The sequence below is a fragment of the Furipterus horrens genome, unplaced genomic scaffold, assembly GCF_987537825.1.
Source record: "Furipterus horrens unplaced genomic scaffold, mFurHor1.1.pri manual_scaffold_7, whole genome shotgun sequence".
Classification (NCBI taxonomy): Eukaryota; Metazoa; Chordata; class Mammalia; order Chiroptera; family Furipteridae; genus Furipterus; species Furipterus horrens.
The window spans coordinates 134800593-134816420 of record NW_028327177.1 but is presented as its reverse complement, the minus strand read 5'-3'; the positions used below and the strand labels follow the sequence as shown (position 1 = coordinate 134816420).

At 45.6% G+C, this 15828-nt stretch overlaps 1 protein-coding gene across 5 annotated transcripts in view; it reads right to left on the bottom strand.

Annotated features, from left to right (window-relative positions):
- Nucleotides 1-15828, bottom strand: part of MOBP (myelin associated oligodendrocyte basic protein) — a 28063-nt gene that overhangs the window by 4902 nt on the left and 7333 nt on the right. Inside the window, exons 2-5 of one of the 5 annotated variants that reach the window (XM_090284544.1) lie at nucleotides 12238-12447; nucleotides 11670-11984; nucleotides 3018-3225; nucleotides 751-911 (exon numbers count right to left, since the gene is read on the bottom strand). In XM_090284544.1, coding sequence (XP_090140670.1) covers nucleotides 11705-11984; nucleotides 12238-12443 — 486 coding nt within the window. In that variant the 5' untranslated portion in view covers nucleotides 12444-12447 and the 3' untranslated portion in view covers nucleotides 751-911; nucleotides 3018-3225; nucleotides 11670-11704. Of the gene's footprint in view, nucleotides 1-750; nucleotides 912-3017; nucleotides 3226-11669; nucleotides 11985-12237; nucleotides 12448-15828 lie in introns of those variants that run through there. The other 4 variants (XM_090284545.1, XM_090284542.1, XM_090284543.1 and 1 more) reach the window with 4 other exon arrangements.

The following is a 15828-nucleotide window of genomic DNA, read 5'->3' as shown; positions in this document are numbered from 1 at the left end:
TGTTTCAAGTTAAATCTGAGATTTACATCTAAATATGAAGTTGTAGGCAAAGACTTAGTGGCAAAATGTCACCTTGAATGGTAGAGTAATTAATTAGCTAATTAATTAAATTCATCTGGAGAAGGTTTCTAACGATTTCAAAGACCTGGGATGAAGTGACTTCTCTGTAATCCCCTCCACTGTTCTCGTCTCTGACCCCAACACCAGCACCCACCTGTGAACAGGCCACCTCCCCTCCTGCTTGGAGAGAAAAAGTCAAAGCCACAGGTAGGAACTGACTCAAGCTCCTGCCACTGACCCTGCAGACCCACCAGAATCTACGCTGCTTTTCTTCCCTTTTCTCCAATGAGAAGGGACTCCCTGATCCATGCCTCACCCCCTCATCTGTGCCCTGGATCCCCCCCTTCCACTTCCTCAGTTCTGGATTCCTCATCCGTCATACCCCCTCTCTGCTGCCTTCTTGCAGCAGCATTCACCACGCTCCCGGGTCTCCTGGGTTCACGGAAATCTCCAGCTCTCGCCCTGCCCTCTGCTTCCCTTCATGGTCGAGCTTAGCTGAAGGGGTTGCATCTACCTTCACACGTTCCTGTTCCTCGCCTTCCATTTGCTTCATGCAGAGGGCGGTCTACAAAATCACTAAAAGGTCCTTATTACTAAACAAAACATGACACCTTTGACTCCTCAAAAGTCTCTCAACGCTTAAAAAAAAAGAATTTCTATTTTTTTAAAAAAACAGCAAGCAAGCATCTCTTCAGTCAACAGGTGTTTATTGAGTTCTTACTAGTGCTGGGCACTGAGGATGTAGCAGTGAATGGGTGTTGGTAATCCTGGAGTTTACATGAGGGGGGGAGGGGAGCCAAGCCATAAACAAGGACAGAAATGAACACGAGAGTTCCAGGTGGTGATCAGTGCTGTGAAGACAAACAAACCAGAGTGACAGGCTAGAGAGTAACCATGGAAACCACGCTGAGTTTCCAAGGGAAGCAGCTCTGAAGTGACACTTGAGCTGAAGGCACCAGGGCACAGATCTGAGGCCAGAGCACCGCGGGCAGAATGAATGACAACAGAGCCCCACGGTGGGCACAAGCGCCGCGTAGGTAGGACATCTTGTTCACAAATACGAAAGGAGAGAACAGAAAGAAGGCAAGAAAGTGTGGTCTTCCTCGGTAGGGAAGGCGCACCTGAGTCACAAGCAGAGCGAACCAAGCCTGGAACCCCTGTGAACCTTTTACCCTTATGGTCTGGGGCCTGGCTCCACAGCCCCTCCAGACCTAAGCAGGAAAGTGCTGGCAGAGGTCGGAAGGAGCAGGGGGAGCAGCTGTCACCTGCATCTTTCGCCCTTCAATCCCAACAAACACATCAACCAATAAACAAACCGGCCAAGCTTGAGCGTACACAGGCTGGGGCGGCTTCTGGAGTGGACCCCGCTGGGACCTGAAGATAGATGAATTCACCCCAACCCCTCCCCTTCCACCTCCCAGCTCTGAGCTGAGTAAGGAAAGTGGCCTAAGAGGGGCTCCTACAATGTCACGGCTTGGCATGTAATGGAACCCTAAGTCAAAGACAGGCCCAGAAGGGAGTGTATTAGAGTTCAGTTTTTTCTGGTGATCAGCTTAAGTGGTCAGGGTCCTCGGGGGCATGGAACCAACATGGGACTTGGAGGGACTCTCCAGTATTTGTGTGGGGGAGAAAAAGAAAAGAAAAACCAAAGATGTTCTCCCAAAGCCAAGTAACCTAATGCACATCTAACACACACACACACACACATCCACAAGGTGACTTGAGAGTTCTCCATTTCACCTGTGGGCAAACTTGCTCCCTGCTGCATGTGTATATGTGTAGGGGGTGTGGTGGAACCAGGGTAGAGTGGGGGCCGGGGGTAGTTTCTGTGGGGGTGATAAAGAGCCCATACTGAGACCAAAGTCTTTCCCAAGAGTCTAGGGCTACAGATAGTGGGAGTAAAACAGAGAGCAGAGATGGGAAGTCGGTCCCCAATCCTGTGCCATTATGATTGGGCTCAGTCCCCCACACACCGTGAGTAAACTCCTGCACGGGGAGAGAAGTCTTGGGTTGCTTAACCTCCCGTAACTCACCTCTCCCGCCCACTGAATTTCCTCTCCCCAAGGCCAGGCCCCCCTTCCTTCTCTCCTGACCCCACTACAGTATGAGAGGACAGTGTGAAGGGGTCCAGCCAGGAGGAATATGGTGGGCCCAGGCCCCTGTCCGCCCCCGAGAACTGGCTACTGCGGCCTGGCAACAGCAACTCTTGGGGCACACCGCCTGGTCCTGTGGAGTTGGCCAGGGGTCATCTGCCCGCTTAGCGGAGCAAGGAGGTGGGAAAGCAGCGTCTCCTGCTTCGTGGAAGGCCCATCTTAGCAGCCCCGTTTGCAGGACCTTCAGGAGAGGGGATGGGAGGAGGGCCTCACAACGGCGGCCAATAACCTGCCCAAAGCAATGACTTCTGGAGTTGAGACCATCCAGATAGGTTGGACGAGCTCAAAAGCAGTGCCTTAGAATATCTGCTCTCACTCAGGCTGGGACCAGGGGGTTCCGTCACACATCCCCGTGTGAGGCTGGGGACAGGGGCCTGGGGGGTTGGAAGGGGCTGCTTCCTCATGCCTTTTCTCTTAGCCTCTGACACAGTACATGGGCCACACCTGACACGTGGGTTTAGGCAATGCTGATGCTCCCTGGGAATACCTTTGCATTTCTGGATTAGGAAAGAACATGGGTCTTCCCCAGAGCCACTGTGCCTCAGATTGTGGGCTAGTACAGGGCACCTGTTACAAAGAAGTTCAAGGATCTAAACAGGATCAAGGATCTGCAACAGGATGCCAGGGACAGAAAGGAAGAGAGGCTGGAGGACAGCCCATGGGCTGGGGCACCTGCGCCCTCCCGACCCAAAGAACCTGGGGGAGACAGGACGGACTGCAGGTGAGTCCAAAAGAGCCATGCGCTGAGTTCTGGGCACTGCTGGGACCCCCAGCTGGAGCGCACCACAGAGACGCCCCTCTCACCTCCAGGCAGGCTGCCCGGCAGCCCCCGTGCCATGGCGACCCCGGGCATCAGCAGGCGTCTGCCTCTGCATCGTATCTGGAACTGGATAGCTCGCCCGCGGGCGCGTGGGTCAGGACGCAGTGAGTCCAGGAGCTGAGGCCATCCATTCACTTGGAACTCCTCTTCGGTTACTTCTTCCTTGGCGTTGGCTTGATCCTCCTTTTCAATCTGGTTTACAAAGAGAAACATAAAAGTCCATGACACTGCTAAGTGATACGTTCCCTCTGAGTGCTCAGTTCACATAACTGTGAATTTGTAAACTACCTTTGAGGTTATTCTGGAAAGTCCTTAGAATCCCTCTTTTTAATTTCTCAATTCTGGTAGTATCTGGCCAAATTAATATCATATTTTCCTGGCCTGGTCCTAGAAAACATATTCTTTAGAAGGCCTTCTGTTTTTCTGTGCAATGATTATTGCTTTTCTATTTAATCATTGCAGATAATTTTTAAACACAGGAAAATACAAAAGCAATCAAAGTACTACCCCCACTCCTATTTAAAAAACAAAACAACTAGTCATATTGCCCATGAACGTGAAGAATGAATGTACACACACGTGTGTGTGTGTATATATATATATATATATATATGCACTGACATTATAAAATTGTGACCATATTGACAAGTTCCCATTTTGATGCGGAGCAGACTGTATTCAAAAAGGAAATAAACACCACACAGGAAAGATATGAACATGTGGCTTGCAAGCTTATTCTCCACATTATGTTAACTGCAATGTATTTAGACAGTAGAACTTTATGTGGCCACCTTTGAAATAAGGCCATGTAAAATAGTTTCAGACATCATCCAAGTTCTTAATTTAAATAAAAACAAATAAGGGGAAAAAAGACGCATATATTAGAAATGTGCCGTACTTTCACATGAAGGGCTGAACTTACAGGAATCCCAGCTTTTCCTATAATTGGCATGGGGAGTAAAACTTAGGGGGGGAAAAATTCATCTTCAGGTATTAACAACAGCATTTTCCAAAACCCCAAAGTATATACCAAGTTAACAATGTGGGTGACCTTCAGGCAGGATTGAGGATAAATGGAGAAACAATTTTTGAAATTTGCAGAGTAAATTTTAGCCTGGAGCGTTAGAACATGACCCTTGAAATTTGGGGAGGGAACCTGTACATTTCCTGGAATGTCTCTATGCCCTCTGAACAAAAGACCCCCTAATTCATATTAGAAGTCCACAGAGATCCGCTGGTTGTAAAACCCTGAGTGATGACAGTCGCACGGAAGCCCACAGATCCCAGGCATCACCCTGTGTTGGGTACCACTGCGATCAGCCACTGTGGCATCTTAGATAATAGGAGCACCTAGTTGGCACTTCACCGGCAATGGCAGCCACATTCATGGCACTGGGAAGGCCAAATTGTGCAGCAACAGCCCTGAATTCCACTTCAACAAGTGAAGGCAGCTGGGCTGGGGAGAACCTGCCAGTAGTTACGGTTAGACTGCACAATGAACCCATTAAATGACAGCTCTAACATCCACTTGCCTAGTACTATAAGATGATAAACTATGTACTTTACAATGATACATAATGAGGTACATAACATCCTCATTTTACAGATGGAAAGAAGTGTGGTTTTGAGAGAATAACTAAGTAGGACTGGCAGAGCTCTCTGACTCAGACCTGATGCCTGGGTCCTTGACCTTCCCACTGGGCCAGACTAGGTGTATTTATAGGTCTCATTCAGTCAGTAACATCAACCAAGCCCAGAGTCAGATCCTAGAGATAGGAGTGTAAGATGGAGTTCCTGCTCCTGACTCATGCACACTCCAGCAAGGTGTCTGAAATGTAGCAGCAGAGATACCCATTGGGCCCAGGGAGGGGGGTGCACATCTGCTCAGCAAGAAGTATGAAGGCTCATAAGTCAAAGAGCTATGCCAAAGCTTCTAAGTACCGATAATAATGATGATTCTGTGGGCACAGGAGAGACGTTCTCTGCTTACGTGAAATATTCTGCACATCATGCCCACTGAGCCACTCAAAATAGGAAAATAACAAGTCGCTATGGTGCAAAAATCAAGCCCTGTATAAAATGTCCTAATCATCTCCTTGTAGCCCTTCTCTGAAGGGTGAGAGTTATAAAGACTGCTCGCATAGCAGAGCATAAGAAACAAACAGCTCAGACTCACGTGGGGTTGGGAAAGGAAGCAGCGTGGGTCTTTGGCCCACACGTGGGCAACCGTCACATGGTGGCTCTTCAGGGCACTAGTTCCCTTCAAGAAGAGCTTGGCCCTAAATGTAACTCCAATCCCTACAGTTTCAGTAATAATCACTTATAAGCATCAAAATGACATCAATACCTGGCGATCTTGGGCAATTACCACAATAATAATTCTGGTAGTGATTAGGACGTCTTTGATTTTTTAAAAGTCCCATATACATTCATGCTCATTCATGAGTTTAATGATAGAGCATGTCAATCAATGAACCAGAAGGAAAGATGAATCACAACTTGAAATTAGAATTTGAAGAAAGTACAGGTATAAACCTACAACCTAACCAAAGTATCTTATCTCTTTTAGTGATCTAAAAAGCCAATTTGCCAAGGACTTAATTTGTTAAAGTGTTTCTCTAAGAGGCAAATGTTCTAAGTGAAATAGCTTTTTAAACCACATGCAAACCTAAGCATACAGATTAAAAGTAAAAAATAAAATTCTCTCTTCATAGATGACATGAATGTCAACATAGAAAATCCCACAGCTTACCCTCCAAAAAATGGTGGAATAAGTGAGTGTAGCAAGATCACAGGATACATGATCACTATACAAAAATCAACTGTTATATACTAACAATGAACAATTAAAAATTAAAATTAAATATGTGCTATTTCAATAGCACTTTTATAGACTACTGAGGACTAAAGCAAACAAAATATGTGCAAGATCTATGTACTGAAAATTATAATTTTAGGAAAAGACATGAATGAAGAGCTATACTATGTTAAAAGATTCAACAGTGTTACGTTTCTCCCCAAACTGACTATAAACTGAACATAATCTCATTCCAAACCCTATCAGGTTATACTATAGAAATTGACACACTGACACTAAAATTTATATGGAAAAGTAAAAGAACTAGAATAGCCAAAAACAATTTCAAAAATGAAGAACAATGCTGGGGAATTCACACCAAGTGATTTTAATACTTACTTTGAGGCTACAGTAATTAAGTGCTGTGTTATTGAAAGGCAAGGTATATAAATTAACAAAACAAAATAGGAAATCCAGAAATAAACTCTCGCGTTATGGTCAACAGATTTGCAACAAAATTTGCAAAAGTAATTAAATGGAGAACCTTTTCAACAGATGGTGCTGGAACAATTGAAAATGAATATGCAAAAAAGACCGAACCTCAACTCATGCCTCACACCATTTAGAAAAAGTAACTCAAAATAGATAATAATGTAGATATAAAAGCTATATTTTAAAATTTCTAGAAGAACACATAAGGAGAAAATCTTTGTGGCCTTGGATTAGGCAAAGAATTCTTATATACAATACAAAAAGCATAACCCATTTAAAAAGATGATAAATTGGACTTCGTCAAAACTTGAATCTGATTCAACACAAGACATGTTAGGAAAATGAGAAAGCAAGCCACAGGCTGGGAGACAATATTTGCAAAACAGATATTTGCATTCAGATAAAATTTCGTAAACTCTCAAAATACCATAATAAGAAAATAAAAACTCACTTTTTAAAATGGGCAAAAGACTGACCACATATATCACCAATAAATGTCTTTGATGGATGGTTTACAAGCTCATAAAGTGATTCTCAACATCATTAGTCATGAAAAAGCAAAATTAAAACTACAATGAGCTATTACACACCTATTAGAATGGATAAAACTGTAAAAGCTGACAATACCAAGTGTTGACAAGAATGCAGAGCATTGCGCATTGCATATTCCCGGTCAGAGTACAAAATCATACAGCCGCCTTGGAAGACAATTTAACATTTTCTTATGCATTTAGATACACAAATGCCATAAGTCCCAGTCATACCAGTTCTAGTTATTTACTCAAGAGAAAAGGAAGTTTATGCTCACATGAATGTTTATAGCAGCTTTATTCATAATCACCCAAAAGTGGAAAAACTCTAAATTGTCTTAAACTGGTGAATGGAAAATTGTGACAGGTACATCCATACAAAGGGATACTGCTCAGCAATAAAAATGAAAGAATTACTTATTCATGCAACAACATGGTTTACTCTCAAATGCATTATGCTACGTGAAAGAAGCCAGACTCAGAAGGCTCCATACTGCATGATTCCATTTATATGACATTGTAGATAAGACAAACTATAGGCACAGAAAACAGATCAGTGGTTTTTAAGAGCCTGGGGGTTGACTGCAAAAGAAAGAAAAATTTGGGGGGGTGATGAAAATATTCTATATCTTGACTGTTGTGGTGGTTATGTGCATAGAGCTATTTGCTGTAGAGTTGAATTTTACTTCATGCAAATTATATCTTAATAAACCTGATATGTGTGGGATTTGTTTGTGAGAAGAGGTGGTATGTATTACACACGCATGTACATACTCTGGAGGAGACAGGAGTAGAGGAAGAAAGATCACAGGTGTAGTTGACCTGAACATGCTTTGTCCTCTGAGGCAGAGGGGAAGGATTTAAAGGCAGATGTAGCCCTGACTGGTGTGGCTCAGTAGATTGAATGCTGGCCTATGAACCAAAGGGTTGCCAGTTCGATGTCCAGTCAGAGCACATGCCTGGGTTGCAGGCGAGGTCACCAGCTGGGGGCACAGAAGAGGCAACCACATATTGATGTTTTTCTCCCTCTTTCTCCCTCCCTTCCCCTCTAAAAATCAATAAATAAAATATTTATTTTTAAAAATACAGATGTATAACCTGATAAATATGTGAGGGCTGGTGATGCAGGCTAGAATGGAGAGGGACTGAGGCTCATCCCTTTGTGGTGGCACCAACCCTTAAGACTATAAGGCTCTTCCTAGCCGTGCTCAGCATCCATGGGCTGAGCAGCTAGGAAACTGTAGGACTGTAGGTGAGTCATCAGCTTGATGTAGAATCAGGGATTTGTAAGATGAGGGTAATAGGAAGAGGGACAACAGTGGGATTAAGGCTGTTAGAGAGAGACTGGTTAGCCATGTGGTCTAGATTAAGGACACATGACCAGCGAGGAGCTGTCAGCCTGGGAGAACACACACACAGCTCACAAAACTGGAGGCCTCTCCGGCTCACCCAGGCCACTGCACAGGCCTTGTGCTCTAGGGACCACCACGATGTGTGAAGGCCCACTCCTGAGTGGGAAGGAATTTATGATTCGTGGAGGCAAGATTCAAGAGTTCAGTCACCACCCTGGCCGGCGTGGCTCCAGTGGTTGGGTGTCATCCCGTAAAAGTGAAAGGGTGCCAGTTTGATTCCCGGGCAGGGCACATGTAAGAGGCCACCAATCAATGTTTCTCTCACATATCAACGTTTCTCTCCCTCTCTTTTTCCTTACCTTCCCCTCTCTCTAAAATAAATAAGTAAACTAGTGGAAAGAAGGAGAAGGGACTAGTCAAGTACATGTATGAATGACCCATGGGCATGGACAGCATCATGGAAATTGACTATAGGGGTTGGGTGGGCAGAGGGGGCAAAGGGCGGAAATTGGGACAACTGTAGTAACATAAATAAAATATTTAAATTAAAAATAAATTAAATTAAATCTAAAAAAAAAAAGCTCAGTCATCCAGACTCACAGAAGCAATAATGCCACCGGAGAGACAGGCAGGGCCAGAGCCTGATCTGAGAGCACAGTGCTTGGGCCCGTTTCCTAGCTCTGCTGTTACCTGGAAAATGATCGGTGAATTCTGAGATTGGCTGACGGCACCAAAAATAGATTACCAGGGCATAACCGTTGAGATGAACGTAAGCTTCATATACGCTTGGGTGCCGTTGTTCCGCAAACATGTAAGAATGAAGTTCTTTCAAAGGCATGACTACAAAGTCAGTGTTTGTTGCCTGGGGAAATAGAGGGAGGGCTCAGGCAAGGGGCTGGAAGGGCTAGTTTACCCAGACCTACAGGAAAGAAAAAATGCTTCACCCTGGCTGGTGTGGCTCAGTGGATTGAGCACCAACCTGCAAACCAAAGGGCCATGGGTTCAATGCCCAGTCAGGGCACATGCTTGAGTTGCAGGCCACGCCCCTGGTTGCGGGTGCACGAGAGGCAACCACACATTGATGTTTCTTTCTCTCTCTTTCTCTCTCCCTTCCCTTCTCTGTAAAAATAAGTAAATAAAATATTTTAAAAAGAGAGAAAGAATGCTCCATGGTGTTCTGGAAGGAGAAAATTCAGTGCACGTCTTGGCATCGGAAAGGATAAAAGACAAGACATGTCACAGAAAATGTCTGGGATAAGTTGGGGTCCACGTGCCTGAAAAGCAGGCAGCCTACCTCTCCCCAACAGCCTGAGCATTAGCAGCTGGTGCACACCAAACAACCCCTTATAGTAACTGGTCACGGGTCAATGTGCTTCGGAAGTAAATTCTAGCTTGTCAAGTACATGTGCTTATATTACATTATTCTTTGGCAGAGCTGATAATTCCAAACAAACTGAAAAGAACATACAAATACGAATCCCCTTCTACAGTTACTAAGGAAAGTGAAGTGTTTGTATTCCATTCCCAGTGTAACCAGCATGTAGTCACTCAGTTGGTGTGTTTACTCTAAACCCTAGAAGTCACGCACTGCCGTGCCTAGCCCAGGACAGTGGGTGGTCAGGAAAACACCCCAAACCTGGCTTGTTTCCATTTCAGACTCAAAACTAGAGCTGTCTCTGTCTCCTAAAGACCAAGTGCTGTAGGGAACCTGAAGCCATCTTAGAACCTTTGCCTTCCAACAATAAGTTCTCTTTCCTTGACTTTGACTTTATCATCTGCAGAAGTGAGACCAGGGAGCGGAGCAGAGGGACCGGGAGCGTGGGACCACTGAACGTGGGCTGAAGCTAGAGTCAGCCCAGCTCAGGGCTGCTCCTGGAGGGAACCGCAGCATCACCGAGGGATGGGCCACTCCTCTGAGCATCTGGCCCAGGGGCGGGCATCACTTCCCTTGGTTTCCCAGAGCCTGGTTCAGTGCTGTACACATGGTCTTGATGAATAAATAGGCTTGGAACACATGTGGAAATAAATTGGTCCTCTGGGCTTCTGCTTTGCAAGGCTCAACTTGGTACAAGATATGCTGTGAACGATTGCATCAAAGGCACATGCAGCACTGCCCACACACGTGTGACTGGCGCCAAATCAGTGACTCACACACACAGTGACGTGCAGAACACCACAGACCCCCAGCTCTCAAAGTGGAGCCGTGAGAAGCCAAGAGCAGCTCAGCCCAGGAAACCCTTGCATGCTTTCAGTTTTAGAGCCGTAATGTGTCACCTCCCACACTCCTTTACTACATTTCACAGACAGTGTGAGTCATTGATTTATGGATGATATAGGTTAGTTTCCTCATGTGCAATCCGTGTACCACCAGTGTCACTAGACTGGGGGAGGGGAGATTGCTTGTTGAAAATGCAGATCCCCAGACCCCACCGGAGACCCAAGAAATTAGATTCCCTGGGGGCATCGGTGGCCCGCTCCCCAGTTGACTCTTCTGCATACTAACTCTGTAAACATCATGCGACATGCACACACGGTACTGTGCTATGCAGGGGCTTGGTATCAGAGTAGATATGAGAACCTCAAATACAATTAACATCCACTATTAACTTATAAAACAGGCTCATTTCCAAATATTACAAAGACTAAAAGTTGGCCTGCCATATGTGTGGGCAGGAAGTATTTGGGAAATCTCTGTAGCTTCTGTGCAATTTTGCTGTGAACCTAAAATTGCTTTAAAAAATAGACTATTAAAAAAAAAGAAAAGGTTGACCTGCCCAAGATGGCGTGGGTGAACAGGTGCCTGTCTAGCTCACCTTTCCTCTCTCCATGGAGTCCCTGCCTCTTATCCTACACCCCTGCAGCCTAACCACCTCCAGCGCCCTCCCTGCTCCAGGCTCCCTTAGCCCAATGTACACACTCATTGTGACGATATTAGGACAGCTCCACCCTTCACTATGATGCGTCGTCCTCTTGCTTGGTGCTAGTGAATCACAAAAGAAGCTGGCTGGTTCACTGCCCTCCTCCTTCCTGCACTCTAGGTGTGGAATCACGGTGGTTAGGTGATGGATGAGTATCTGAATGAATGGGACTCACGCCTGATGAAGGGTGTTGGGAGGATGAACAGACAAAAGGGCTGAGCCTCTGCTTTTACAGGGACACGGACGTCCCTTACAGTGACCACTGCTCCGCTCTCCCAGGCACAACCATCAAGACCCTCATTTATTCCATCTGCTACTGTGGCCAGTGCTCTGAGTTGAGAGATTAATCACTTCCAGTCAGTCCCACTGGACAAAGGAAGCCGTGGAAGCTGCCATCCGAAGGACTGTGCCAATGGCAAGTACGAGGAAAACAGAAGCCACAGCAGGCGTTTCAGGCAGAGGGGATTTAGTGCCAGGCATTGACGACAGGTTTGGCAAGGCTGAAAGGCGACCCTGGTGTTAGCAAACACAGGAAGCAGCTACTAACCTTAGCGCTGGGGGAGCAAAAGGGAGGAGATGGTGTTACCAGAACCTAGGAGCTTTGATGGGGGACCCCCCACGGCTGGTGCCTGCCCCTTTGCGGGGGCTGCTGCGAGGCTGCTGCTTGGACTTCTGAGGGGACCGCTGCTTGGCTGGTGGTGACCGGACCGCTGGGCGGGGTCGTGGCTGACGCTCAGGCCTCGGAGGGGACCGTGGCTCAGACCTCGGAGGGGACCGTGGCTTGGCTGGTGCTCTGACCACCGCAGGGGGTGCAGCTGGCTGGTGCTTGGGCCTCTGAGGGGACGTTGGACGGCGCCTGGGTCTGAGAGGGCCAAAAGAAGCTGGAGGCGGGGGCCATGGCCCTCCTCCGCTGCTTACGGGGTGCAGGCAGGCCCTGCTCCCCCTCCCACCTGCGGTCTCCCTCCAGCACTGTCCAGCGGCAGCACCTACCAGGGAGCCCGCGGTCAGGGGCCTCGGGCAAGAGCAGCATGCGGAGCCCCGGGCCAGCATCACAGAGCGGCGTGGAGCGGGCCGACGCCCGGCGCAGGTGCTGGGCGGGCAGCGCGGACCCCTACCTGGTCTTCTGGCACGCACAGCAGATCCAGTCCTCCTCCTTCTTCTGGTAGAAGCAGCCGCTCTTGCAGATGCTGTATTTCCGGTCCACGATCTCGCGTTTGGAGTTGAGGAAGGTGAAGGGCGGGCAGCAGTGTATGCTGAAGTGCTCGGAAAACTTCTGGTTCTTGGAGAGTCTGGGACCCTCCTTAGTCGTTTTCTGACTCATCTCACTGGAAATCAGCCGCGCGGGGAGAGGTGGGGAGACACAAGGGCATGTCAGGTGACAGCTTTCTACTCAAGGACCGGCTCCCCGCTCCTCCCGGGGTGGTCTCACACAACAAAACGCTGGAATGTCAATTTCCTGCCCAACTCTATGGGAAACCAGCTACATGAAGGGTTGATTAATTTTTGTTTAATTGTCTGGAAATGGACTTTTTTCCCCTTATGATTAGCGATCCATTTAAGATAGAAAAAAAAAATACTACTAAGCCAAACATTACTGAGCACCTATAGGATGGTGGCTTTATATACGTCACAACATCATGTTCATGGCATTATCGGCAAACTACACATGAGAGAAGTTAAGAAACATGAGACTTTTATAAAGCCCATAAGAGACAGACAGAGGATTTAAATCCATGTTTGTGTGGCTCCAAAATCCCATGCCCTTTGACCAGGTCCAACACTGTCTGTGCCCCTGTGCTCAGCCCTCCTTGCCCAGGAGCAGGGGGCCAGGGTAAGTCTGCATCGCTGCATGGGGCTACGTCCTGGGATGAAAAGACTGAAAGTTGGGGAAAGAGGCCATGCAAGAAGGAAAGGGAGAGAATGGCGCTGGGAGACCTCACGCAGCATGGCGGCGAGGACTTCCTGGGCAAGCAAGCAAGCCCACAGTGAGGGACTAGAACGCAGACTCAGAGCCCGTCCCAAAGGGAGTATGACAGACAGGTAGGTACTTCCCTCTGTTCCCCCCCACCTGGCCTTCATAGGTTTTAGAATCCACATTTACTGTTGAAAATTTTAAAATTCGGATGAATGGAAATAATCAAATTCCTAAGTTCTTATGCCATAGTTAACCACTTGTAAAATATTTGCATATTATTTGAAAATATGTATATGTAATTATATACTTAACAAAAAGTAGGACCATACTTTATGAACTGTTCAAATTTTTATACTTGGAAAATCATTTAAAGTTTTATAGATATAGACATAATGCTATTCTTGCTATTCTCTTACAGCTTTAAAATCTGTAATAAGTTTATAGTTACAGGGCTCTTTGTAGTTCATATATTTACATGTTCTCTCATTTTTCTTGATTCTTGCCAGAAGTCATCTACTTTATATTATTTTCAAAAACAAGCTCTTGGTTTTCTTGCTTGTCTTTGCTCGTTTTTTCTCTAGCTCATTAATTTCTGTATGCATTTATTATTCCTTTTCTTTGGTTTTCTTTAAGTTTATGTTCTTATTCTTCTTCTCTATCCTTGAGTCAAATGCTCCTCACATATGCATTTATGACTGTAACTTTTCCATTAAGTACAACTTTAGCTGCAAACCGCAAGTATTAACATAACTCATCTTCACTTCATTTGAAATCTGGATGAATTCTTCCTTGATTCATCAGTTCTTCTTAAAAATCTGTCGTACAATTTCCAAGTGTATGGAGTTACTTTTGTAATGTTGACTTTTAATTTTAATGCATCGTGACTCTTGGATATTTGTTGAGATTTGCTTTATGATGACCTAGTACACAGTCAATATTGTTACATGTTCCACCTGTGCTTGGTAAACTGTGCAGTTTTAGAAACAATTCGGAGTTATCTAGTGAAGATAAAAATGGGCACAAACTATAGTCCAGATCTCTATTCTTGGGCACAGCGGCCGTCAGGATCGTGGGTCAGCCTTGCAGGTGGAGCCTCCTCTTTGGGCACAAAGCCTAGAGAAGGATGAACCCTGGGTGACCATGACGCTGCTCTTGAACACTGAGCACTTTTACATGAGAGACGATCAAACGCCCACCTTGTTTAAACCACTGTTACTTCAGTTACAAGTGATCAAATGCAATTCCAAATTAATATACTGTTTCCTTGCCTAAAAGAGGATTTCTTATTCAGTTTGGGCTGCCATCACAAAATGCCACCAGTTGGGCAGCTCATAAACAACAGAAATTTATTTCTCACAGTCCTGGAGGCTGGGAAGTCAAAAGATCAAGGCCCTGGAAGATTCGGTATCTGGTCTGAGGAGCCCAGTTCCTGGTTCACAGACCAGTAGTAGCATGAGCGAGGGAGGTCTCTGAGGCCTCCTGTGTTAGGGCACTAAGCCTATTCATGAGATCCCTGCCCTGATGACCTGATAACCTCCCAAAGTCTCCACTGCCAGATACCACCCAGCTGGAGACTGGATTTCATCATGTGAATGTTGGGGGGACACGAACATTCAGTCCATAACAGAGGGGACCAACAAATAATAATACCTAACTCAGAAAGCCTTTAAATTCTATTTCCCTTTCACTAAGAATTCATTCAAATGACCTAATTCCGTTGAGTTCTTCAGACATATTCTTTATGTATCATCGATATCTCCAATGACATTTAATTCAAGCATTAATTACATGTTTATTTATTTAGTGGCTAAAAACAAATCATGATGTTTTCACAAAAGATATCGCATAATTGCAGAGTAAAGGTAATTATGAACTGTCTGGCAGGATGAAGAGAAAAATAACTGAATTTGAAATTATACAATATAATCTCTAAGCTTTCCAGATGTTTCCATATATTCTAAAACTGAAGAGGAGGAGAAAATGAGGCAAGTATTTGAAGAAGGAGGAAATGGAAATGAAAGAAACCAAAGGAAGGAGAACAGGAACCTTCCCCCACTATTTATTGAGCACCTACTATGTTCCAGGTGCTTAATATTTATCATTTCTTAACTCCAAAAATAATTCTTCCACTTGTCTCTACTGTCTTCATTTTATAGGTGAGGAGGAGAGGCCTGAAGAAGTTAAGTGAATTCTCCAAGATAATATAATAATAATAATGTCAAACTCATAATGGTCAATATGACAAGCTGAATATGCAATACTTGCTCTCCCTCCTTCAATAACAAACTTTTTGTTTGGCAAAGTGATATGCCCAATTAAATATATACAACTCCTCACGTGACCACATTCTGGCCAATGAAATGTAGGCAGAAGTCCACAGGGAAGATAAGCTTCTTTAACAATAAGGCTTTTATTCAAGAAGAGACCCTCCCCTGGGGAGTGCATCCAGCCCAGCTATTCCCAGCCCCCAAGAGGTAGGATTATTTCAAGCCTTTGGTCCTTGTCCAATAGGGCTCCCTCCCCCTACCCCCCTACTTCCTTCCTACCCAACAAATGCCTCCAGCGCCTTGGGGCTCAGCCCAAAGCTAAGCCACTTCTTCAGAAGACTTTCTAGGGCCTTCCCTTCTCCTGGGGAGAAATGACTACTCCTCCCTCTTTTGTGCTCTGACCCTGTTTGCTGTGCCTAACTCCAGGAGAGCATCTGGAAGCTTTAGAGTTAACCTTACTGTTTCATTGTCTCCTTCAATTTTCTGTCCTCGGAGCCCTGTACAATGCCATATTCACAACAGAC